General features: G+C 37.4%; 1 protein-coding gene across 8 annotated transcripts in view; it reads right to left on the bottom strand.

Moving 5' to 3' along the window:
* Nucleotides 1–24,814, bottom strand: part of atp8a1 (ATPase phospholipid transporting 8A1) — a 121,508-nt gene that overhangs the window by 84,762 nt on the left and 11,932 nt on the right. For all 8 annotated transcript variants that reach the window (XR_010095597.1, XR_010095591.1, XR_010095649.1 and 5 more), the window contains exons 2-3: nt 13,833–13,947; nt 4,820–4,919 (exon numbers count right to left, since the gene is read on the bottom strand). Coding sequence is in view for 4 of the 8 variants with exons in the window: in XM_063494447.1 (XP_063350517.1) it covers nt 4,820–4,919; nt 13,833–13,947 (215 nt within the window). In the remaining 4 variants the exon portion in view is untranslated. The remainder of the gene's footprint in view (nt 1–4,819; nt 4,920–13,832; nt 13,948–24,814) is intronic.

Here is a 24,814-nt window from a genome sequence, read left to right as displayed (position 1 = left end):
GAAAGGGGGGCACAAATAAATAATTTTCTTTCTTATTCTCATTCTCATTTAAAATGTCTAGCTTTTAATAAATAATTATCTAAATCTTACAACCAAAGTGGTGATCTGGTTAAATGTATAGAGATCCATTATTGTATGTAGTAAATATTAAGTCTAATATATACCCTAGTAATAGTAGTACATATAGCACTTTTTCCTTTGGGAAGGTACCATCTGTGCTGTCTGCAACTGTACTGAAGAAAAATGTTGAATCTAATTATTATAGAAAAATAATTGATTTCTGTGCATTAAAGTAGATTATGTCAATTAAGCATTATGAGGCAGAGGGTGGGGGGTGGTTTTTTAATATTTTTGCTGGGAGTTGGCAGCCCTATTAGTTAGGTTGTTTAATATTTCTGTGTACTATTTAGAATACCTGAATAAGGAGGATGGTGTAAGTTTTTTAGGTTGATCGGTATTGCTGAAGTATAAAATATTTTGGGTGCAGTGTATTTTTTGCATACAGGTATAACAGAATAGCTTTAATGTTTTGTTTTTTTAGAAACTGAGTATGAACTTATACAAAATGCAGAAAAATATTTATTAAAAAAACCCCAGTTTTATTTATTATAAAATCGGATTCATATCGGCATCGGCAGATAATCAAATTTATGATATCGGTATCGTGCCATCTGTAGTTTGTACAGAGGCACAAGTAAGATTTGTTTTGTTACAAGGGAGTATCATGAAGTAATGCACTAATGGCTTGGAAACGGTAATTGTTTGTCTTTCTAAAGTCCTCATTTTAATTTTTTTTTATTTGTCTTACTTTTCTGGCAGATTTTCTTCCCCTTATGTGTTATTGTTTATTCAAGGAAACGGTGTTATTTTGGTAAGTACATGCAAATTCCTTATATATTTATCACGACAGTATTGCAGTGACAAGTTTATCTATCTCATCTTAAGGGTTCTTGTGTTTATTAATATTGATATTAATTAATATCAATTAATATATATGATTAAATTTCTTTTATCCAGGATAAAAGAAAAAAAAACTTGCGAAAGTGAAATGAAAAACAGGAATTTAGTTGGTGTGAGTTAAGAGGATGCAGAGCATAGGGTTAGATGGAGGTGGATCATTCACTGTGGTGATCCCTGAAGGAAAAAGCTAAGAGAAAGAGGATCAGAGAGCAAAAAAATTGAGGTTTGTGTGCATACATGAGTCTTTACGGTACCCACAGGACTTCTGAAGTACAAGTACCCTGAAGTTTGCAGAGCAATTTCAGAGATGTTTGGGGCGTACATGGCAAGCATGTTTTTAGTTGCACCTCTAAATTTTCTCTGCTTTCTGTTGCTGACGGCAGAGTTCTGCCCTGCTGACCTCACAGGTGAGACACTCCCACCAGTGGACAAAGAGCACAGGAAAATGTGTTGCCAACCACCTGAAACAGACAAATATCTGCTTTTTAAAACCCTTTAAACCCGTGAAATGGACTGATGCCATTCATGTCTTCTTTGATTAACAGTAGTAACATCCTTCATGCACTGTATACTAACCCATATGCTAATCATGCTTTATGAAGTGATGGCAATTGCATTGTAGCATTTAATGAAGAAATAACAAAATAATCATACCAATGATTAAGCACCAGTCTTCTTTTTTTCTGTGTGTGTGATACAGGTAAATGCTGAATTCCAGTGTATTACAACACTTCAACTGGAGACGACCTTCGCGGCACAGTTAGACAGAATTACACCTCAGCTGATGACAGTTTTCCAGAAGAAGGGCGGTGTTTCTGGGCAGAAACTTGCCCACCACTTACAGATCATCCAAGAGGTAAATCTGAATATTGCAAATTCTATTTGGATTTCTTTTGTCTTAAGTGGCAGGTCACTGGTGAGTCCAATAAGCCATTTTAGGTGACCAGCCAAGCAATCTAAATTTTGAAATTTCATATATAAATTTTATTTACTATGTTTGAACTGACATATGATAAAATTTACTTATTGCGAATGTTTATTGTTCTTTTTTCCAAATTGGTTTAATCAGCATCTCTCTTTAAACAGGCTGAAAGTGATGTTAAAGTGAAAAGGGAAGCAGTTCTCAGGGCACTTTGCCTCTACCTTGGTGAAGAGGACGGAAGCCTTATTCGGGAGTACTTGGTAAGTCATTTAAGTCATTGTAAGCAAGTCATCTATACACACACTTTTTAGATAGACACACAAACGACTAGATTGGAATTTAATTGTAGAGTTAATTGTTTTTCTTTTACCTTTTTATTAAATGTTTAGGACATTGAAGGAGATAACATCCAGAGAGACCTGAAGAAGCACACCATGGGCATTTATGTCATCAACTAGGAGGATGGACAAAATGGACATTATGATGACATTGGAATATTTGTTGAAGGGGAGATAGTCATGGACAACACTGGATCTCCGGCCCAAGCTTGTGCATTGATACTTGGAGTAATCTATGCACTAAACCTAGCCTACCCCAAGGAATTGAAGGACTATTATGAATTCATTCAGAAAGTGTTGATGGGATTGGATGGGGAAAAGCTCTCCCCCTAAGTTCTTGGGCTGAAGAACAAAATTGCTACTGGATAGGAAGATTTCTAAAACCACACGTCAAGAGAATGCTGTTATGTAAATTACCAATGACTGGTGCTCTTGTGAATAGGAGTGAAACTCTTGTATAACCATCATTCGTTCTCACGTTCTGTGTTATGTTTTGATTGAACATTTTAACTTTCAATAATGAATGTTTCACGTTTGGTACATTTGAGTAGCTTGAAGAGCGACTTTGTAATTATTCAGTTTACCGAAGCAATTTTTCTTTATCCCGGTCCTTGATAGCTGCTGCCCTGTGTATAATCAGTGTTAACTCACCCGATTTAAAAAAACAAAAACAAACAAACAAACAAAAAACAAACAAACATATGCATGATTACCACACTGCAGCACACTGGTAACACTTTAAAGACTATTAATTGTTTTGAAGCGAGTATGTTAGGTCAGAAAACATGTAAAACATTCAGAATCCTCAAGGAAGGACTAGAATGGAAAGACAGTGGTCAAAAAGCAGTAAGGAAAACACAAGTTTAGTTTTAAGTCTAATTACCTTATTAAAATGCAATTTCTAAATGTGGATCGCAGAACAGCAAGTCTGAAACTTTGGTTAGTTTGTGGATGCATCAGTTTCTAATTGTGATACTTTATGCTGCTGGCAGTGTTTTATTCTTTTATGTAAGCAGTTTTTTCTTTTTTAGAGGAAGAGAAACATTGGTTAACATTTCTCTTGTCTGTTGTTTCTGTTTTGTTTGAATAGAGCTTTTTAAAGCCATTAGTTCATAGGCAAAAGTTTTGTAATTTGTATTATACAAATTACAGCGATTTCCCTTAGAGATGAGGATTCTTATTCTGTTTGCAACAAATTTTGCATTAATAAAAGATGTGAAAGAATTTTGTAGTTTTCATTATTGACGTTATTAAAAACTACAAATCAGGGTAAGCAATATTTTTTTAAGTAAAATTTACTTAATTGAAATAGAGAGAAATTAACAATTTGATTGATTTGAATATAACTTTGGGACATAAGTTTAAAGGAAACAACATATTCTGGTACACTTAACACGACCTTAGTTGGAATTACTAATAATATTTGACTAAGTCGTATCCACAACAGTTAAGTTAAAGTAGCTTAAAAATATATGTTGGTTTTACTCGCTTAAATTAAATTCAGTGTACTTAAAAAATATTTCTGGATTCAAACAAATTTATTTCGTGCAACCACTTGTCATAAAAAATTTGAGTAAATTGAACAAAACATTTTTTTCAGTGTAGGGTCACATTTAAATTCTAAAAAGCTACATTTCATAACCAAATATACTAACAGTCTCCTTGTTTGTTTGTTTTTTAATGTAATAGTTACGTCAGTAAAACAAATTTTACATTGTTCTGCAGATTAGTCTGTATGCGGTTGGGGTATTTTGTAACAACAGAACAATGTTATCAAAATGACCAGTTGGTAATGTTGCAACAGTTTACCAAATTAAACGTTGCCATTACTCAATGTGTGTATACTCACTTTTGTATTCATTAAAAACAGGCTTGCATTTTTGCTGGATATCACTTACACTCAAATTTCTTGGCAATATCCCAGTTATTGATGTTTCTCCAGTAACTACAGTGAGTTACTCTTCTTAGCTTAAAAGACCTGGAACTCCTGGTTTTTCTGTTCATCTTTTATTCATATGTTTCTAATCAACATATCAAACCATTGCTTTTTTCCCTCTTCTATTTTTCCTATTTTTTCCGTTTGTAAAAATAATAGGTGCAATGCTTTTTTCAACTTCATTATTTCTAAATATAGTGGGAAACAATGGAAGCATGGAAGTATGCAGACAGCTAGCACGAGCCCTATCGATTCTGATTCACTACTATGCTGCTGAGCAGATTTCATGAATCTGATAATAACGTCTAAGAACTTACTTTGTGTACCCCTGTAAGAACATTTCCATGGCCACATTAGTGAACAAGGCCTATTGTGATGAGCCTGTAGATAAATCTGTTTTCCTTTTAAAGCAGACACACACAGTATTACATGTATTATTCATGATCAGGATCTATATAAAGTACTGCATCTGGATGTATGTTTGTGTGAGTGAGTGCATATGAAATTACAGATGTGACCGAGAGAAATGGAGTCTAGGTCATGGTGTACACTTAAAAAAAAAAAAAAACATGAAAAAAATGAATTAAAAAAGTTCAATGGAAAGAAAGGAAACTGATAAGAGGTGATGTAACATTTTAGCTTAACAACAAAAACACATCTTACCTGAAGGAGTGCAATGAAGAGGAAAAAGGCATTGGCTGCCCTCCTGAACTGTGAGTAAAGGAATCGAGGAAGGAAGGTGAGGACATTATATTTTGCAGTGCTGAAGACCAGATCAAGTAGAAAACAAGGCCATGGGTAGAGGGAGCCAACATGGATATGAAAGAGAGAGAAGACAAAAAAAAACATTGGTTAATTGTAAAAATCCGGTAACTCAGAGAGCATTTGGCAGAATCTGACCAGAGATCACAACTGACCCTGCTACTTTTACCAACAGTAACATCACCACACTAGTTACCCAAGTTACCCAATTTCAATGGTAGCCATACATGCTAATGCTATAACAACCATATGACCATATATTTTAGTTGTCGTCTATCCTCTTTCTATCTCTATTGCTGAAATGGCCAGTGCACTCCTTCTTTTACTTTTAAGAACGCACCAGAATGTTGATCTGGCCATTGCTAAAGATTTTGGAATCTCAATAATATGTTTACTTTGTTTTTCTGTCTAATGATGGCGCCCCAGACTTTCCTTAACATCACTTTGAAAATGTATTTGAAAATTCCAACAAATAGCTAACAAATACAAGTCCAACTCTAGCCCAAAATCTAGCAGGCCTCACCTGGCCATGAAACTCATTGTCACTCAATTGTCCAATTGCCTTTGAGCCTCTAAAAACAGGGATCTATGTAAAAAAGTAGCTATAATTCCTAAACAGATAATACAATACTTTTGTTAAACACTGCACTTCAGTCACATTGATTGTTTGATTTAAAATACATTATGGTGATGCTCTAGCTGTACTTGTTGTGAAGCCATATATTTAGATCACCCTGGACATACAGTTGCATAGCATTAACCAGCTCCTTGCCCCTCCGCCCACCCATTCTACGAGGTCTTTTGCGATGCAAAGACTTGTCTGGGTTTGTGCGACTGATGAACAGCAGAGCCCAGTGGACTCAGTGATCGTAAGGAATAATTAGGAGGAGGAAGTTAGCTGGCAGTCGGGTCATAAAGACCTCCTGGCAGATCTGAGCCAAGTTGCCTGCACTGCAGCGGAGTTGGTGCTAGGCTGGTGGAGCCATCAGCAGCCCCAAAGTCAGGCCTCCAGCAGTCTGATTTACAGCTGTGTTAAAGGGTCAGTCAGAGCAGCCACTTTGGGAGAAGATTTATACCATTGATGTATGCCAAGCCACTGGCAGGGCTTTGCTTACTCACACGCAGACCAAAGCCTTTAGACATACACATGCAGAATATCAGCAAGTACAGTGCAACAACTGAGCATATGCAGTTCAACATCAGTGATATCATTGTTTCCCTCCTGTTAGTCTGAATCATAGATGACAAGCATATTTTTTGCAATTTTCACTTGTAGCACACCCAGAAGCACAATGTAGTCACCGAAAAGCGGACAAGCTTTGAATTGGAGCACGGAAGAATGAAAAAAATAAACACAGTAACTGTCATCATGCCAGCCTGGTACACACTGCATCTGTCTGGCAAAGCAAGAGAGCAACATAAAGGCATTGTTCTGACAGCAGTACAGTGTGATACCAGCCTCACAGACACAAAGACCCATCAGAACAACTCTTTCTTTCATTCATACTTGGTCTTAGACTGCATATACTTCGTTCAATTTGTGTGAAACTAATTTAAATCTCTGGGTAACCTGTAAGTGGGGTTTTGAGCGGGTATTAAGTACAATTCAGTTTTATGGTGTTCCACGTTCACTCACAATGCCACAGCAGCAGCAAGTTAGCTGGACACAGCAAGTTGGAAGCTAAGAGGCAAACAGCAGCACTTCAGAGGCATTTCAAAGCACGCGCTTTTCCTTTTTTAGCCAAAGTTCAGATGATGAGGCTTTAGTGTCTCTTAAATTCCCCTCTCATTACGCTGACTCAGAGAGACTCGTGAAAAGAGCAGTGAAAGATGTTCGTTTTTTTATGACACATTTGGTAAGATAATGTCAACTTCAACTCGACTAATTTGATCTCACTTCACCTGCTTCTGTCAGCACACAAGAAACAAACTATAGCGACTCCAAATGACAGCATGCAGTAGTCAAAGCCAAACTCTTAGTATAAAAATCAGAACAGGAAAAAGTTAGATTTGTACATTCCTACTTCCTTAAAACACAACAAACAGGCTAAAACAACAACTGTACACTGAAACAAAACTGAAAACAAGTTGCTACATTCTGGTAGACAGTTAAGTAAGTTTTGTTTGTCATGATTATACATAATTACAATCATCATCAGAGGAAACTAAGACTAAAAAGTCAACCAACAAGTCAGACATGCAAATACAAGGAAGTGGAGCAAGAATATTTTCTGTGTCCCTTTGTTTGTCTGATTGATTGAGAAAGAAAGACCTGGGTTTTGCTTACACACCATATTCTGTTGCGTCCGTCCTCGTCATCTGATTTGCTGAACTTCTGTAATTTCAGGGTTTGTTTTTTAAATAAAAAAGTTGAAAAGGATCAGATTTACTGCTTTGTGAAAATTTTAAATTGTATTTTACCCATCGATCACACACTTGCGCTACTTTATTAAATATTTTGCCATACATCATACAGCTAAAAGATTACCATGAGTACCTTTAAATTAATAAATGGCAAGTCCCTAGGATATTAAACATCTAAGCACTACACTGTATAGTTATACAGTCTGCCCCTGAGATACAAAGAAAGTGTGGCTGGGGATGCATCATGCTCTCTGTGATTTATTTTCTTCAAACCTTCTGATCTCATGGGGGTAAGCTGCAGAGCATATGCCTAATCATCTCTGGTTACCTTTGTACACAGAATAACTTCCAATAATACATCTTAATGGATGATTATGGATCCTTCATTTTGTTTCCTGGGAGTAAGCTGAGATCAAGAAGATATGAGAGGAGCACTTCCTCCACTCACTCACAAATCAGTCATTTCCACCACAGTATAATGTTATTATGAAAGCCTATTTTGTTTTTTTAATCTTAGTGTGAGATTAGTGTGCTAGTTAAAAGAAAAAAAGAGACAGCTAAACATTTTCAACCATGCCTTTGCCATTTATTTACACATAATATCATATTTCATTAAAGAGTGCTGATTAATAACAATAGTTGGCTCAAGCCAAGATGAAGATCCTGCAGTATTAAAGAGAAAACAGTCTATGACCAACATTTGGTGACAGTGGAAAGGAAGAACCCCATTTTCACAGGAAGAGACTTCCAGCACACCACTATTTCTTTACATCTTAGCACACATGGGCTTAAGTTACTTTTCACCACTGCTCGTTGGCAAACACCATAGACTGTATATGAAAGATGAATAATGCTTCTGAGTCTAAAAAGCCAATGAGGAAGTGTCAGAAACCTGTATTCACCTTTATAACTAGCACAGGGCGATTCCTCTGGTTTGAAAAAAGAAGTTTGTCTCTTTAAATGTTAGTCGTACTCAACTCACTGGCTCTGTGATCACTTTCATAGTCTGAACTGCTAGTTTCAAGTCTTACTTAACACAATGGCATGGTATGTTTTAATTTATTTTATTTTTCAGTATATAGATTCCCCATTAGTGTAGATTACAATAGTAAAGCAGGGTATGCTTCAGGTCAGGTATACCTTGTGACTGCCAAGTCACAAGTTAACAAGGCTGTCAATGAATATAAAAAAATATAGAAGAATTGTTAAAGAATTTGATTGATCAGTATTTGATTATTGAAAAACATGACAACCAAAACAAAGACATCTGAAAATAAGCTGACATCATGGTGGCTGTATTGTGTATAGTGAGTGTTTAGCACGTTTAACCATCATTTACAGTATTATTTACAGTATATGGCAAGTACTCATATTGTTTTACTAACACACAAACATAGGAGGGCAACCCTAAAGAACAGCCAGCAGATGATTAACGTCTCCTGCTGCATTAAAACCTCTAATGATTGTTACTATGAGCACATTATGTAGTTTTCAGCCATGTATGTTTCCAGGGACCACAAACAGAAACAAGGTTAAACCAGCTGTGGACTCAGACCAGAGAGACCAGATGATGACACTCAATAAATAAGCTTAAAAGCCTAATCCCGACCCTTCAGTTGTAAAGTATACACCCTATCTGCATCTTTTTTTTTTCCATGAGTTCATTAAGATCTTTTGTTTACTCCCTGCCTCTCTGCCATCTTGCATTTGAGTCTGACTGAAAACTTTTTCTAAATCCTAACATTTGTTCTTTCAGCATTCATGTGTAACCATACACAGAATAACCATACAAGAATTATAGTCAGACATGTTGAATTTTAGTTTAAATTCTAAATATCTCAGTGAAGATTGCGTCAAATAAAACTGCTGCAAATGTGTTGACTTTCTTGTCAACAGAAATTCTAACTTTTCAGCCTTGGGATTCCACAATAGAGTATTTAGGAAAACACCATCAGTGGAACCACACGCCGCCGTGGACTGTGTGTCTGACTGCAATTGATCAGGACATGTGCGAGGTTTTTGGGCTCCTTACCCGTGTTGTTATATTTTCATAATTCTTGTATAGCTTTGAGCAACAGCACATTGAGTCCACCACCCTTTGTTCAGCATTGCTGTCATGCACTGTGATAACCCCTCCCACTCTGCTTCTTGTTTTTATCTGCATTTTCTTCCTGGTTTTGTGGTGGATGCGGGTCCAGAGAGCACCACACCTGTAAGCAGCCGACTGATAAAAAAGAGAGCTAGTGCACTAACTCTCTCACTTTCTTCCCCAGAAACCAGAAGCTCGTGTCTTGGGTCTTGGTTGCTTTGTTCTACCTTTTATATTTGGCATTCACATATTTACTATACTACTGCTAGTACAGTGATGTGTTCTACATTTCCTTAAAGCAAGTTTCATGTAATTGTACAAATTCTGAGTTATTTAAATTCACCACACTCTGTGTGGTCCTACTTGTCAGCAGATTTGTGACAGCACTGAAGCTGCCTATCCCCTCAGTCCATCAGTATGCAGTGAAACCTTCACTGGTTTTCCAGCTCACACGTTTTTATAAGTAGGTCTCTCTTTCATGTCAGCAAAAACTATTTTTTGAATAAAGTTGCTGCAGGAAACAACCTAACATTTTATTCTGAAAGGTTTTTTTATAGAACTTTTTTCAGGTTAATAAAATCTCTCCATCTCCTTCTTATATATCTTACATGCATAATAATGAATACATCATTTCTTTAGCATGAATGCACTCTCAGACAGGATGCTTTGATAATGTTTGACTTGGCTTAGACACTTTAGATAAAGTCCAAAACTGGTTGGACAAAGAACCATTATGTCTCAATATCCTCCTCTCTTACATCCTTGAGATGTTCAGTGTCTACACCACATCAGTACCTTTACATTAAAGTATTAGTGAATCGGGCATGGCGGGCATCGCATGCATTATATAATTAAGTTGACTCATTATTCACAAAACTTCAAATTTTATTTAACAGAACACCAAAAATATCAAGAATAAATCCTACTCAGTAAAGAGTAGTTGCTGTAATTGGGTAAGTAAGACAAAATAAGCTACACGTACCAAAACAATTAAAGTAATTTGCATGTCTGGGTCACTGTGTGTTTGGACCCATGTCAATGTGCGTCTATTCATATGTCAATTTTTCCTTGTTTTTCTCAAACGAGAAAGCAGCATTTCCTGAATGCGCAACAGGAAAATGATTTGCACAGCCGCTCCTGTTTGCCTGTCAACATCTCAGCAATTAATCGCAAACTGTGCAGCTGAACAAACAATTCACTAAAACCCCAACACAGGACGGCAGACCCATGATGCAGATCCATTAGCTAACAGGAGAAATATGTATGTGATGGTGGACAATGACATATAAGCAGTGGGAAGATGTGTCAAAGACCATGCAACATTGGAGACAGCAACAAATCAGGTCTCTGCTTTTAAAGCACAAATAAATCTTTTTCTAAACCCGCCAAAGACGAACCTTCATGAATACAGAGTCAATCTACAAGCTGTTCAATGCTGAGATAATGCCATATTTATTATTATTAATATCTAACCTATTTTTACCAAAATATGTTTATATCATCTAGAGATGGCACGATACCACTTTTTTATGTCCGATACCGATACCGATATCATAAATTTGGATATCTGCCGATACCGATATGAATCCGATATAGTGTGTTTTTTAATCAATAAAACTGTTTTTTAATATATTGCTGCATTTTGTATAAGTTTATACTAAAGTTTAAATAAACAACAACACTAAAGCTATTCTGTTATACCTGTATGTAAAAAATACACTGCACCCAAAATATTTCATAGTTCAGAAACACTGATCAATCTAATAAACTTAAACCTACTCCATCCTCCCTATTCTGGTATTTTAAAGAGTACTTAGCAGAAATATTAAGCAAACTAACAAATAGGGTTGCAAACTCCCAGCAAAAAAAAATAGGGAACCACCCCCACCCTCCACCTCATGATGCTTAATCGACGTAATCAACTTTTATTTGATGCAGTGTGAAAAAAATGCACAGAATTAAATTATTTTTCAAGAATAATTAAATAGATTCAACATCTTTCTTCAACAGAATTGCAGACTGCACAGATGGTACTTTCCCAAAGGAAAAAGTAGTATAGCTTACTAGGGTATATTAGACTTAACAGTTAGTATATACAGTAATGGACTTCTATATATTTTACATCAGATTAAAACTTTGGGTGTAAGATTCAGATAATTATTTATTAAAAGCTAGACATTTTAAATGAGAATAAGAAAGATAAGTATGTCTTTGTGCCCCCTTTTCCCTGTTCATGCCCTATCGGCCCCCCTGGCTAAACTTTGCTAGATCCGCCCCTGCACAGTTACCAGCCGTCAGCTGCGTAGAAAAAGATCCTGGTGTAGAAAGTAATATTAAATAAATTCTAACAACAGCTTATCAAGGTTAAACGTGCTGCTGTTGTTCAGCCGCTGGTTTCCTCTTTCTGGTGCAAAGTGGGCCAAAAACAAAGAAGAGAGACAGACTCGCGACAGAAAAGCCGATCAGCTGATCATTAAGCAGTTTCACGATTGAAGTAGCAGCAGGAGAGGGAGAGAGAAGAGGCAGTCGCTAAATATATCGGTTGTTAAGCTTAACGTGGGAATGCTTTACGAACATTCAGAGATGAACTTACACACTTGCTTTACTTCTCTCTGGGATAACTTCCTCGGAGATGAAATGCTGGATTGCTAGCGAGGCTACAAATACACACAGCCGCTCAATCACGTGAGCACACTGCTTCGACGTGCTATGAGCCGAGTTACGCCATGTCGCAAGTTTTGTGAGGTGTTTTTTGATATTTAATGGATCGGATTACATTTTTTATTTCTCGCCGATATCCGATCCAGTAATTTAGGTCAGTATCGGACCGATACCGATACCGATACGTAATATCGGATCGGTCCATCTCTAATATCATCACTACTGTCTTTGAACACTTAGATGGCTTAGAGTTGATGTGACACAACACACATCAGGCCACTGCCTCCAGCAAATGTTATTATATTTGATGCAATCTTAAAGCCATATTTCTTAAACCTACAGTGCTTTTTACTGTTATTCAAATATCAATCATATGGTACTCCAATCAGATTTTAATATGTCTTTTGTCTCACTGATGATGGTCTTTATAAGTAATAACAAAAATAAAAGTAATGGAGATATTAATAAAATTAACTAATAAAAGTTAAAAAACTAAATGGATATTTTTGACTGTGAAACTGAGAACCGGCCTCACAGAGTAAAACAAACTGTGCTAATAAAAAATATACCTCATATTTACTGTTGTCTGATTTATGTTGTAAACTCATGAAGCTGAGGTAACAATGGGCTCCATCCTAGTTTGCTTCTTTTTATTTACTAATCCAGCTCAGTTTATAGTGGTCTCTGTGTAAGCACGCTGTTCATGAAGCAGGAATGGTAACCGTAATACTCCTTGACAGAGGGAGGCCTGACCCAACAATCTTGACCTTTAAAGCTAAAAGCACTCCACTTCTCCAAGATACGCAAGAAGATAAACAGGCCAGTCTGGGTATATGCACTGATGCAGCACCAGTATTACAAATCTTGCAGGTATCAAATATCATATGGCTAAGGGTGCTGTCATGGCTGTACCTGAACTCTCTCTACAGCACAAGAGCAGTGGATCTGTACAGTATTTCAGCTATGGCTTATTCAGAAGTCATTATTAGAAGTCTGAAAGCAAGATTTGTAGGTAAAGTACCACAGATTAGCCTGCTATTTATTCACGTCTATGCAGCAAGGTACTGCTGTGTCATTAGATATAATATTGTGTCACTGCTATTGCAGTATAATGCTACTGCTGCTGGAACCTTGTGGTAACAGATTCATACTTTGAATTAAGTAGTGTGCCATCATTGCCTGACAGCAGATCATGGGAAAAGAAGAATGGAAAATGCCCTTCGTATACTTACATTTACAAGTGCTGCTGACTGGAGGTTGTAAATGTCAATAAAATGTTCTGTATTTTCAGAAATATCATCAGAAATAGTGTTCCATTTTTCTTGAAATATTGTGATATTTTGAGGCTTTATTTCTCACCTCTACTTTGCAATCACACCAGAAAAGGGATTGCAAAGAGACTGAAACTATTTCTACTCCAAATTTCCACAGTATCTGCTACAAAGATCAGAAAATTCTTCTAAATGTTTGCTACTTGGAAATGATCAAATCATGTGATTGTAAATCTGCAGGTTAATTTAGGGTTAAAGCATTTTTTGGCTGCTGGTTCATCATGAAGCAGCATGAGCAGGCGATACATGTCAAAAAGCTGAAAAAGCCAATGTGTTGACTTCTGACTCAAAAAAAAAGAAAGAAAATTCAGCATGCTGGCAGCTAAAAATGAAACTGCAGAATCTAAAACCAGACAAACTTAGGTTCTACTTACTGTTCAAGTTGCCCACTACCTATTTCAACAAGTATGCTCTAAGATTGCAGCCTACATGCAGCCATGAATGTTAGAAACTCAACATCTCCCCTTACCTGACTCGATTGCTGCAAAATTTGGTGAACTGTGGTTGGTTGAGATATATGAGCCGGGCATCTTCTTGGTCAGCTAAGGATGTCTTTTCTGATGCGTCCTCTGTCTTTTCATATCCTGCAGCATGGGAGAAAAGACATTTGATAAGTTAAAAAAGTCTGCTTTGAGCACAAATAAAAGTGAGATAAAAAGGGGTTTTGAAGTGTTTGAGTTAGTGCGTGTCGAAACGCACCCAAAGGACCCTTCGGAGTCAGGAAAAGGAAAAGTCTAACTCAAACTAAATCAATAGAGAGCTTAGCTGACCTTGGCACTTTAGAGGTTTTAGACACATATACAACAGCTTTTTCTCAGATTTATTAACAAAAGGCAAAGTATTTTTGCACTCTGAATTCAAAATAATGCATTATGCACTGCAAAGTGTGTTCCCCTAGCACACAATGCACAATACATTAGTCAAACTGTTATTACTGTAGGCTACAATCACTGCAGTCTACACAATCATTGAGAAGATGTTTGTAAGTGATGTATGCTAAACTTGCCTCAGCTCGGGAGTGATAATCTGATGGCACTATATGGTCAAATTGTTATCCTAATGGAGTGAGAAGGTACTTGGGAAAGACAATAGGCTTGCCAAATGACATGTCACTGAGAGTACATCTTTTATTACTACCTTCACAGTAAAACACCAACTTAGAGAAAAACCCTATTATATAATGAAAAGGAAATCACCTACTCTGTGTGGACAGTGTGACTCATCTACACAGGAAGAAAGGCAGCACTGGCATACCACAGGTATATTTCTATTGAACTTTTTCCTTTAATAATGAAATTATCATTTTAAAACAGCATTTCAGTCATATCTGATGATCTGAAACACTTAAGTGCAACAAAAAAAAAATACAATATAATTCAAATTCTTTGAAAACTTTTTCAATTATGAACAGCAAAAACTCCATTCATTGTTCAGTTAATCATCACACACTATTCTGCAAGGAAAAGAAAAGAAGGTTATTAGCAGATTTGGTACATTTAGTGCTGAAAAATCTGTCCCCACATGGATGCAATTCTTCTTTCCACTCCTTTGGAAAAACGAGGCACTGTTCGACTCCCACGGAGTACCAAGTTCAGCAAAGTGGGATGGAGCTCTGTTGGCTAAAACAAAACTACAGAGGCCTCGTAAGGGCTGTATGTGGGTCGCAGAGATGCTTATGCGTGTAGCACGTTTTTCCTTGTTGTTTTTTAAAACCCTGACTAAATATTTTTGATTTGTAAAAGGCATTTTTGCATCTTATTTTGCCACTAAAAACAAGGACTAACACATTGCAGATGCAGACGGGTATAATGCTTACGCCTTTAAAATGCATGCTTTCTATGCAGGAGGCAGATGCTGCGTCATGCGTCTAGGGACGTTGCAGCCTAGAACTTGCCAGCAATATCAAGCACAAAGCATGAAACTGCTTAGTGCAGAACTGGAAATGGGAAGTACACATCTCTCATCTCCTCTCACACATGTAAATAGAAGTGAGGTTTAGTCCAGAACTTTATACTTGCAGCAGTTGACGTTTAACGTGCCTCCTTCCTGATAAGGTGAACACACTAAAAAAACAAAAAACAAATGTCCTGCTGAAGTAAAGATCCTTTTAAACTGAAACACTGGAGAGTAGTACAGAAGAATATTTGACAGGAATCATGTAGCCTGGAAGATAAGAAGTGAAAATCAAATATGTATTTTTGCTTAATTCTGCTGAAAGGGGAAAAAGCTGAGACATAAAAAGGAACCTATTATACTTCTCCTTACTTACTGTCCTACATATTTGCTGTTATAGCTTTTGATCATAAAACTGGACAAGAACGAAGCTTCAAATAATGAATGAGGTCAGCATATGGTTACATAACCCTAAAGAGCCAAAATTCAGACTTCAGACTGCTTTAAACGTTTCTTATCAGCCTTTTTTTGTACTTTTTCTGTATCAGTATCAGGGGACATCTTTAAAATGGTCATCTCAGTTCTTGTCATGAGCGCAGATGCCACAGCAACCAGCAACCTGGATTATTTTGAACCGAAAGTCTCCAGTAGCTCCAGCAGACTCAAAAAAACAAACCCAGAGCTGTAAATGAGCACGAGAGGTCCACTTTAAGGTTTCTGGGGTTCACATTTCCCTATACTTAATTTTTAATTGATATGTCTGGATTAATGACTTGAGCAGTGCTCACAGGGCAGCGCTAATGTAAAACTTCAAAGTCAACAGTACTCCTGGATTCTCAGATTGCATGCATGTGATCCACTGGGTGCTGGCTAGTCTTCCCTAGCATACAGTGGTGTTGGTGTTAGAGGGAGGCAAAAAGGGAGAGAGCAAAGCTTTCACAACTATAGATAAGGTGAGGCACAGTGTTTAAAATGGAAAGAAGGACCATTCTCAGGCACAAACGTAGGAGTGAGGAAAGCTGGCAGGAAGCACGAACAACAAAACCCAGTGTCAGGAGGTGCTGTAACCAGAGCCCTGACCAGATATGCCCCAGCTGCAGCCTGCTCCTAAAGCCCCTGCCTGCAGTATGTCTTTCTTTTAATGTCAAGTCAAAACAAAGAATGCTAACACATTCTCCAAAGTCACACTTCACGCTGTCACCACTCTTAATTTTCCTTTCTGCTCTCACCTTTCACTTAGCACTTTCTCACTCATGTTACACAAACCATGAATCTTAGGTTACAGCTACTTGTTATTTTAATGATCCACTTGGCTTTACATAGATTATTGAGGAGTGACTGCCATGCATCACCTCCTTATACTTTCTGTCCTTAGCATGTGCTCTAGGGCTAAAAATAAATGCCCCCCATAGTTGTTTACATGGCTGGGAGTTCGCCATCACAGCCTTGTTACACAAGGCAACAGATCTGCATAGGTAGTATATTGGATTAGTGAGGTAACAAACCATGGATGGACACAGCAACAGGAGGTTTAAGAGTGACACCAACTAAAGTCAATAAATGTTCTTCCTGTTTATTATTAAGAGTTTTGTATGAACAGTGTAAACAATATTGTAATAAACTAACGATTTCTCGTAGTTCATTTTTTGTGCACCAAGAATAAGAAAAGGGTTTTTCCTGCATACTAAAAAAAATTGGCACCCTCCCAAACAGTATTATATTTTGTTATATTTTAAAGTCATGTTTTATTAAAGGTTCTATTTACTCAAGAATACACTGTATACTCTTTTACCAAAATGACCTTTGTTCCCAGAATTATATGATCAGCTCAACAAAGACTTAGAGCACCTGTTGAAATTTGTTTTCACAGTTCTATGTGTTACACAAAGAACATAGTTTCAGAAAATGGGAGATGTAAAAAGTCACTGAAAGACCTGCAACACCACAGCATTACATAATATTCCTGAACAGTTGATTCATTGATCCTGTACGGACTTTACGGTTTGGTGGTTCCTCTTTAAGAGGATGTGCCTTCATCTCTTTCATGAAAGTAGGCCTCGCCTCTTCGGTCCAAAACTAAAACTGAATTTGCAGCCAAGAGCTCACCTGGTGACACTGGGACGACAGGTACTTAGCAATGAGTAACAACACTGAGTAAAGGTGAAGGAAAGGACATTGACTTAAAGGCCTGCTGCTTCACTGAGTCTGGGCTGGATGAGAAGAGAGCTACTGGCAAAAACTACAGCAAACAGTGATTTCTTTCTGTTATATGTTAGTCTTTATAAGGAACCATTTCTATGCACTTTGACATTATTTAGCAATTTCAGCACGGGTGGACTTTCTGGAAGTTTACTATGCTGTAGGTAAGATAATACTGCTTGCAGAGTGTAGCTAGAAGATAGCACTGTAGGTTTATGGGTTTATATCACCACCTGTAAAGTCATAAAAATAATTCTCAGTGTCAGAGACTACCAGGGAAAGAAATCACAACATAGCTAACTTGTGATTATGTTTTTCCTGTTTCAAAGCAGGCCTTTGGGGGCTAAAACTATGCACATAAATATAGCTGGTCCAGGTCTAAGTTGGTCTAAGTGTGAGTAAGATGAACCATGCTTTAATCAAAGAGTTTTCTGTAGTTATTGTTGATCATATAAATATTTGCCTTTGATGGATGGCTACAACATCCTTTATTTTGTGTCTTTTTGCAGAACTAATCCCACACTAATGTTGCTAAATTTCATGAAGAAGTCTGCTCAATGGCATTTCAACGATAACCAATGCCAAAAAGAGATGGCCTACACACCAGGGAACAAATCCAACCAAGAAAAAAAAAAGTTAGTGAAGAAGCTAAGTCTTTAAGCAGCTTGGGTTATCAAGGAATTACCTTCTACACTGGCAACAGAGTGAAAACGACAGGGATAGTATAGCTGGTAAGTGCAGCATAAGGCCTGTGTGGAATAACAGGCTGGAGGAGCTGGCTGAGCAGCTGTGATTGATGCTGCGTCTCTGTGTTCTGAATGAGCCTTCGCAGCAGGAGCCGGTGTGCTGGGGTAGACCAGGTGCTGCAATGCACCAGTTGCAGCTGGTGATGCTGCTGTTTAACCAAGTCCTCTTCCTCTCTCCTTTGAGCTAATGTGACACAAGCAACTGTACAGGAAGCTAAGAATACCTATTCTGTATTTTACTTGGTGCAGTAATGGTGTAAAATGTCAACATCAACATAATTTAGACTAAAGCCAGGACAGTGTGTTATTTGCAGCCCTGTTTGATGAATCAAGCTTTTAATCCAAAATATACACTTTATAGTAAACATCACTAATATGTCAAACACTTAAGCAACCAAGGTTTGCATCAAGAGTTGAAATCTCCTCTGCTTACAGTGTCAGATGAATACCAGAAAGAAAAACAAAATCAAGCCTCATTAGAAACTAGAAAAATTTGCATTTCCTGCGAAAATGCAGTGTGGATGCTGTAAAGCTGAAGCTGTCTGCTGAAAATAGCTGAAGAAGCTGAAGAAATCAAAGTCAGTGTTTAAAAAGTTGTTGAAATTTTAATAACTTTGCAGAACAACATCAAGTTAACAAAAATGTAATAACTTAGCAGAAATGCAATAACTTAGAAGAAACATAACAATTCAGCAGAAATGTTGTAGTTTACCAGAAGCTACAACTTAGCAGAAATGTAATAATTTAGAATAACATAAGTTAGCAGAAATGATATAATTTAGTAGAAAATTAATAACTTGGCAGAAATATTTCAACTTACCAGAACTGCTATAATTTTGCAGAAATGTAATTATTAGGAAAAAACTGTAAACAGATAACAGCTGAAAACGATGAAGTAACCTCAAAGTTACTTGTTTAACTGTGAAAAATGACCAGAAAGATTAGAAAAGGAAAAAAAACCAATTCAATTCAATTTATATAGCGCCAAATCACAACAAAAGTCGCCTTAAGGCGCTTCATAGATACAGAGAAAAACCCAACAATCATATGACCCCCTATGAGCAAGCACTTTGGCGACAGTGGGAAGGAAAAACTCCCTTTTAACAGGAAGAAACCTCCAGCAGAACCAGGCTCAGGGAGGGGCAGCCATCTGCTGCGACCGGTTGGGGTGAGAGAAGGAAGACAGGAATACCAGCCAGCAGATAAACTGATGTGAAACAAAACCAAGGTAAAATTGCAGAATTTACACAGTTGGTGAAATGTAAAAATGGCAACAAAAAAACCCCAAACAAACAAACAAAAAAAAAACTGCAGCTGCAGTGAGGTAAAGGTGTGGCTGTCTAAACAAGACTCTTCAGTGAGGGTTTTATGCTTTATGCTTTGTATAAACAACTATAGTGTGTTGCGTATGAAATCCATGAAATGCTACAAAGTAAATGAAATTTTATTCATGTATTGGACATTTTGAACTCTTAAAAAATAACAAAATATAAAAGCATTCAGTTGAAGGTCTCTCTTAAATGAATTAAAAAGCTAAACTTGAATTGTCCATGTATCAAACAAAAACTGATCCTTATATCACCTTTGGGCTTTCGGGGCATATAGAACCTTCACCTGAATTTAAAAAATAATTGGAAAAAAGCACTATGCTCTTAAAAAATGAATAATAAATATTCACAAAATATCTACATAAATATTTTATGGACATTTTGAACTCATTTCAGTACATCTTTCGCCATCTTACAACGCTGTGATTGCAGCCATTCCCCAACTCTCTGTGAATGGTACTCATGGCCATTGATCAGTGGTCTTTGATCAGTGGGTTTTGGTCAGTGGTTGTTGATCAATGGTCATGGGAATTTGCATAATTATGATGAAGGAACTGACCTCCCAGCCCATTGTTCCTTCAGTGGGCTGGTTTCAGTCATTATGCAAATGTACTGTTCATAAGGTTTGGGGAAACCTGCAGTCAGCTGAGACTGAAGAAGTCACTTGGATGAGTGACGAAACGTTTCTCCCACAAAACGCTACGTCCAGATGAACAGATTCAACTTTTGGAGATTTACTTTCCTGGACGATTGAGAATGCATCAAGACGTTCTATGCCAGTCAATCAGTCTGAATTTGGTCAAGTTGAATCCACTAATGGGATGCTGGTCACCAACAAATAAAAATGGAGTCACACACACACACACACACACACACACACACACACACACGTGCTTCTGTAAAGTTATTAGAAGTTCAAAAACTATTTCAAACACTGACAGCAGCTTCTTCAGGTTCTTTCAGCTTTAAATTTTCAGCTTTATCTATGAGAGTCCACCAATCAGAGCTGCCACTTCTGTCTGCTTCATCAGGCTATGTAGTTGTTCCTGTAAATGCATCTGCATCACTTGCTCACACAGACAGAGACATGGGCTTTCTGTAATGTATTTCAGACAGCATTAACATGACATCTTAGCAAAAAAATGTGACTTAAGTGAAACATAATAACTTAGCAGAAATACTATGATTTGGTCGAAATACTATAATTAAGCAGAAACACTAGATTTTGCACAAATTGTATAAAATAGCAGAAATACTATGATTTGGTAGAAATACTATGATTAAGTAGAAATACTATATTTAGTAGAAATACCATGAGTTAGCAGAAATATTATAATTAAGCAGAAATACTATATGGAGCACAAATCCTATAAAAAGCAAACATACTATGATTTGGTAGAATTACTATAATTAAGCAGAAATACTATATTTAGCACAAATACTAAAAAGTAGCAGAAATACTATGATTGAGCATAATAGTAATAAGTTAAGTGGAAATATTGGAAAAGCAAAATGCACAGCTGAAAAAATGCTGAATGTGGTTAGGTTCCATCAAGTGTACTTGTTCAACTGTGAGAAATTCACAGAAATGTAAAAAAACAAACAAAAAGAAATAACAGCCAGCAGATACACACAATTACAAATATGGACACATATGGAAACACAAATGCACAGAGGAACACACACACAAGATGTAATCCAGTTAACCAGTCTAACTATAATGAATTTGAATCATACAATGAGATGCTGCCATAAAAAGGGTCTCTCTCTATGTCTGTCTCTCTCTCTCTCTCTCTCACACACACACACACACACACACACACACACACACACACACACACACACACACACACACACACACACACACACAGGGAGAGAGAAGAGAGCAAACAGGGGCTGTTATTAGTTTTTCTTGTAAGTTTCTAGGTCAGTCAAACAGCCTGGGAGCTGCTTAATTTGAATCCACCAATCAGAGAGGCTGTGTACTTTTTCCCGCCAAAACAGGTGCACACACGCAGCACAGAGACAGGATTTGTGCTGTCTATTTTTCATAGTCAGGATTCCCCTCAAACAAATGGCTATAATTTCCTAACCGTAGGGGCTAGAACAGTCATTCTTACACCGGTTTGTTCAGAAGAGATGGGGGAATCTTCAAGTGTTGACAATTTATAATTAAAATATGAATTACTGAAGATATTTGACTTCTAATGCACCATAACTGAGTAGAGGCAAAGCGAAATTTGCCTTGACTTGCCCTCGAACAACGCTTTCTAACTCTAAATCTATTTGGAGTATTGATATTATTTTTTCACCGTAAGAGACAGCAGGCTTTGGTGAACAGTCATGGAAATTTTCAGGTCTGTGTGGAAATCCATCAAAAAGATATGACGAGAGAAAAAAGTGCCTCATTTCCAGAGTTTGAAATCTGAAGAAATCTGAGCGAGGGACAAATTTCCTACCCTCAAACAAACCCAATTCATGGCCAAATGGTAATAGATGAGAAAAAAATTCTTGAATTGTGAGCGCCAGGAGTGTCTGAAGATATATTGACACAAGCCTCATGTTTTAACTTCGCTTCGTTGGGGAGATATGACGATTCGAAAATGCCTCTCATTACAGAAATCAAGCGGTGATTTTAAACGAACTCTCCATTGACTTTCTATGGGGATTTTTGAGACTTTGTGTTGCTCTGAGGAGATTCGCCAAAATTCTGTAAATCCCACAACAATGATATTACCATTTTCTGAAAGCCAGCAAAAATACCTACGTTTTGATGTATAATTTGTGGCGGTTGAGTGAAAATTGAGCAAGTAGCAAGAAGTTGTTCAGACATAAAGAGAAAATTGCGAAAGGTACAGTGGCTCACACAGAACCAACTGCATAGCAACCATAACAACACATGTATTTTGTGAAAAATCACAAAGATGAAACTCAAAACCTAAAGAGGGATAAGATGAAAACAGTAACAGATATGAAAAAGCTGAATCAAACATGAATAGCCCAATAATTTGTGAACATTTTAAAGTTTAAATGGAGTTTCTATGTGAAAGTATGAGGAAGTAGTTAAGTTTCAAAAACAAGCAAGTTTTAGCAGAATTGTGGAAGTTTCCCATTCATTTCAATGGGACAAATTAAAGGAAAAAAACTTGATATTTCAAAAAGTATAATAGTAATAAATACCAAAAGTCATAGCCGGAAAGAGCAGAAATAGCAAAATATTGTGAAATTTGAACGGTGAAAATAGCACAAAAATTGTAGAACTAGTTAAAGGCCAAAAAACGTACGGAAGCAACTTGAAGATGAAGAATAATAATAAAGAATAAAGAGAAACAGGAACTCAATAGTGTGGATGCTTAACAGCATCCACACAATTATTTCCCAAATCTAGACAAAGTTTTTCTTTTCTCAACACCTATGGGAGATACGAATGAATCTGTCTCATCTTCCTAATAATATCAGGGTAAATCGACAGAGAATCTTAGACTTGGACTCTCAGTTTGCAGTGTCTCTTGATTATTACCGGATTGTTTTCTCATTACAGCCAGTTTGTTCCACGAATGTTTCATAGTCTTAAGAAGAGTTAAGATTTGTTCTTGTCGAGCCTTAAGAGGTTTGATACAGTTACTATTCTTGCACACCTGATCCAATTAAAGGCTACATGTTGAACACTTTAATTGGCTTTAAGAGAAAAAGTAGCTCAAGAGCGAGAAAGTGGTGGGGTGGGCTTTACAAACTGCAAGGTAAACTAAATACTTTGGCCTATCAAGCACTCCTGATGCATTTATATGCCACTACTGAATGTCAGTAACTTTTGACTTCTCTGTTCCATAATTTGTGTTATGTCATTGTGTCTCTGCACAGCCTTATTAGATGGCTGCCCCTCCCTGAGTCTGGTTCTGCTAAAGGTCTCTTCTTCCTTCCCACTGTCAATGCTGCTCATAGGAGATTTTTGCAGTTTTTGCTCTTGAGGGTCTTTACCTTAAAATATACTGCAACTTGAGGTGATGGGCTGCAAGGAACTGGCTCTATATAGAGAGAAAACTGAGTCCAATCAGAAGATATGCAGCTTTTTATCACATCAAGAGCATAAACTATACTCGAAATGGGGATTTTAATTAAAGGTCAAGGGTCAAATTAACAATAGAAACGCTGAAATTGTACTACAGTGGCATTGCAACTGTAACCATGGACAAATTTAAAAGTAGCACACAAGGCCAACAGTACAATCCAGAGGAGCTGGGGATGAGAATTTGAGGAGGTCATTAAAATAACTTTTTCCCAGCTACTCCACAGAGGCCTCCGCATGGTCTCCCTCCCCCACCATATCCAGTTCATTTTCTTTCCTTATGTTCACACACACTCTGCGGATAATGTACTGAACCACAGCCGCACGTCTCAGTGGGATCTCCTCTTAATATTCCCTGGTGGACACCGTGCTTTTTCTCAGCACTAATGTCATTAACTGCAGGCATGTCACGGCTCAACTACCCTGACATTAATACAGAGACCATAAATAGTGAACTTGGTGGATATTCACTGTGGGCATCATTCTTAATCTGTGTTTATAACAGCACCTTTCAACTATTAATTGAAGCCCCATATTACACATAGCACTGAACATAAAAATAATGTAAGAGGCGTGGAAAGAAAAGAGGGCGAAAAAAGTAACAAAGAGCTAAATAAAGCTCAGTGGGAGGAGATTCGCACACAGCTCTGGAAGGGAAGCCTCCAGAGGAAGGATCAATGCCACCGAGTGTCGTAATGAGTTTGGATGCAGGCCAGATGCCAGGATTATTGCTTGTGTCAGCCAACAGACAGACGGGTGGAACAATAGTCACAAGGGGGCACGTATTTTGGAGAGGGTGCCCAGTGGGAAAAAACTGGGCCCAGAAAGGCTTGGCCAAGACACGCTGGTCTTCCCCCGTCTGTTTCTGTATTCCTATTGCTAAGCGCTGCAGGTTACAGAGACACAGAGAAACCGACAGGCAAGGAAAATCCCTCTTCAATCGCCTCTGTATATTTAAGATACTAAAAGCGTGGCAAGACTAGTTATTTTCTATACGTCTATACAACTTTCACACTTGAATATGAGCTCATTTTTATCCCAGGTTTTTCCAAATGAAGCTCATTGTTAACGATAGGTTAACGATAAGCCCAACCCCTGCTGATTTACAATCCTCCCGATGGTACTATATCAGCTCAGGTCAGGCAAGAGTGCTGGGGGGTGGAAAATTATTCCTGGCATGACTGTCAATACAAAAAAAAAGATAAATTGCACATAATGG

The sequence above is a fragment of the Pelmatolapia mariae genome, linkage group LG2 (assembly GCF_036321145.2).
Source record: "Pelmatolapia mariae isolate MD_Pm_ZW linkage group LG2, Pm_UMD_F_2, whole genome shotgun sequence".
NCBI lineage: Eukaryota > Metazoa > Chordata > Actinopteri > Cichliformes > Cichlidae > Pelmatolapia > Pelmatolapia mariae.
This window is presented reverse-complemented; position numbering and strand designations above follow the sequence as displayed.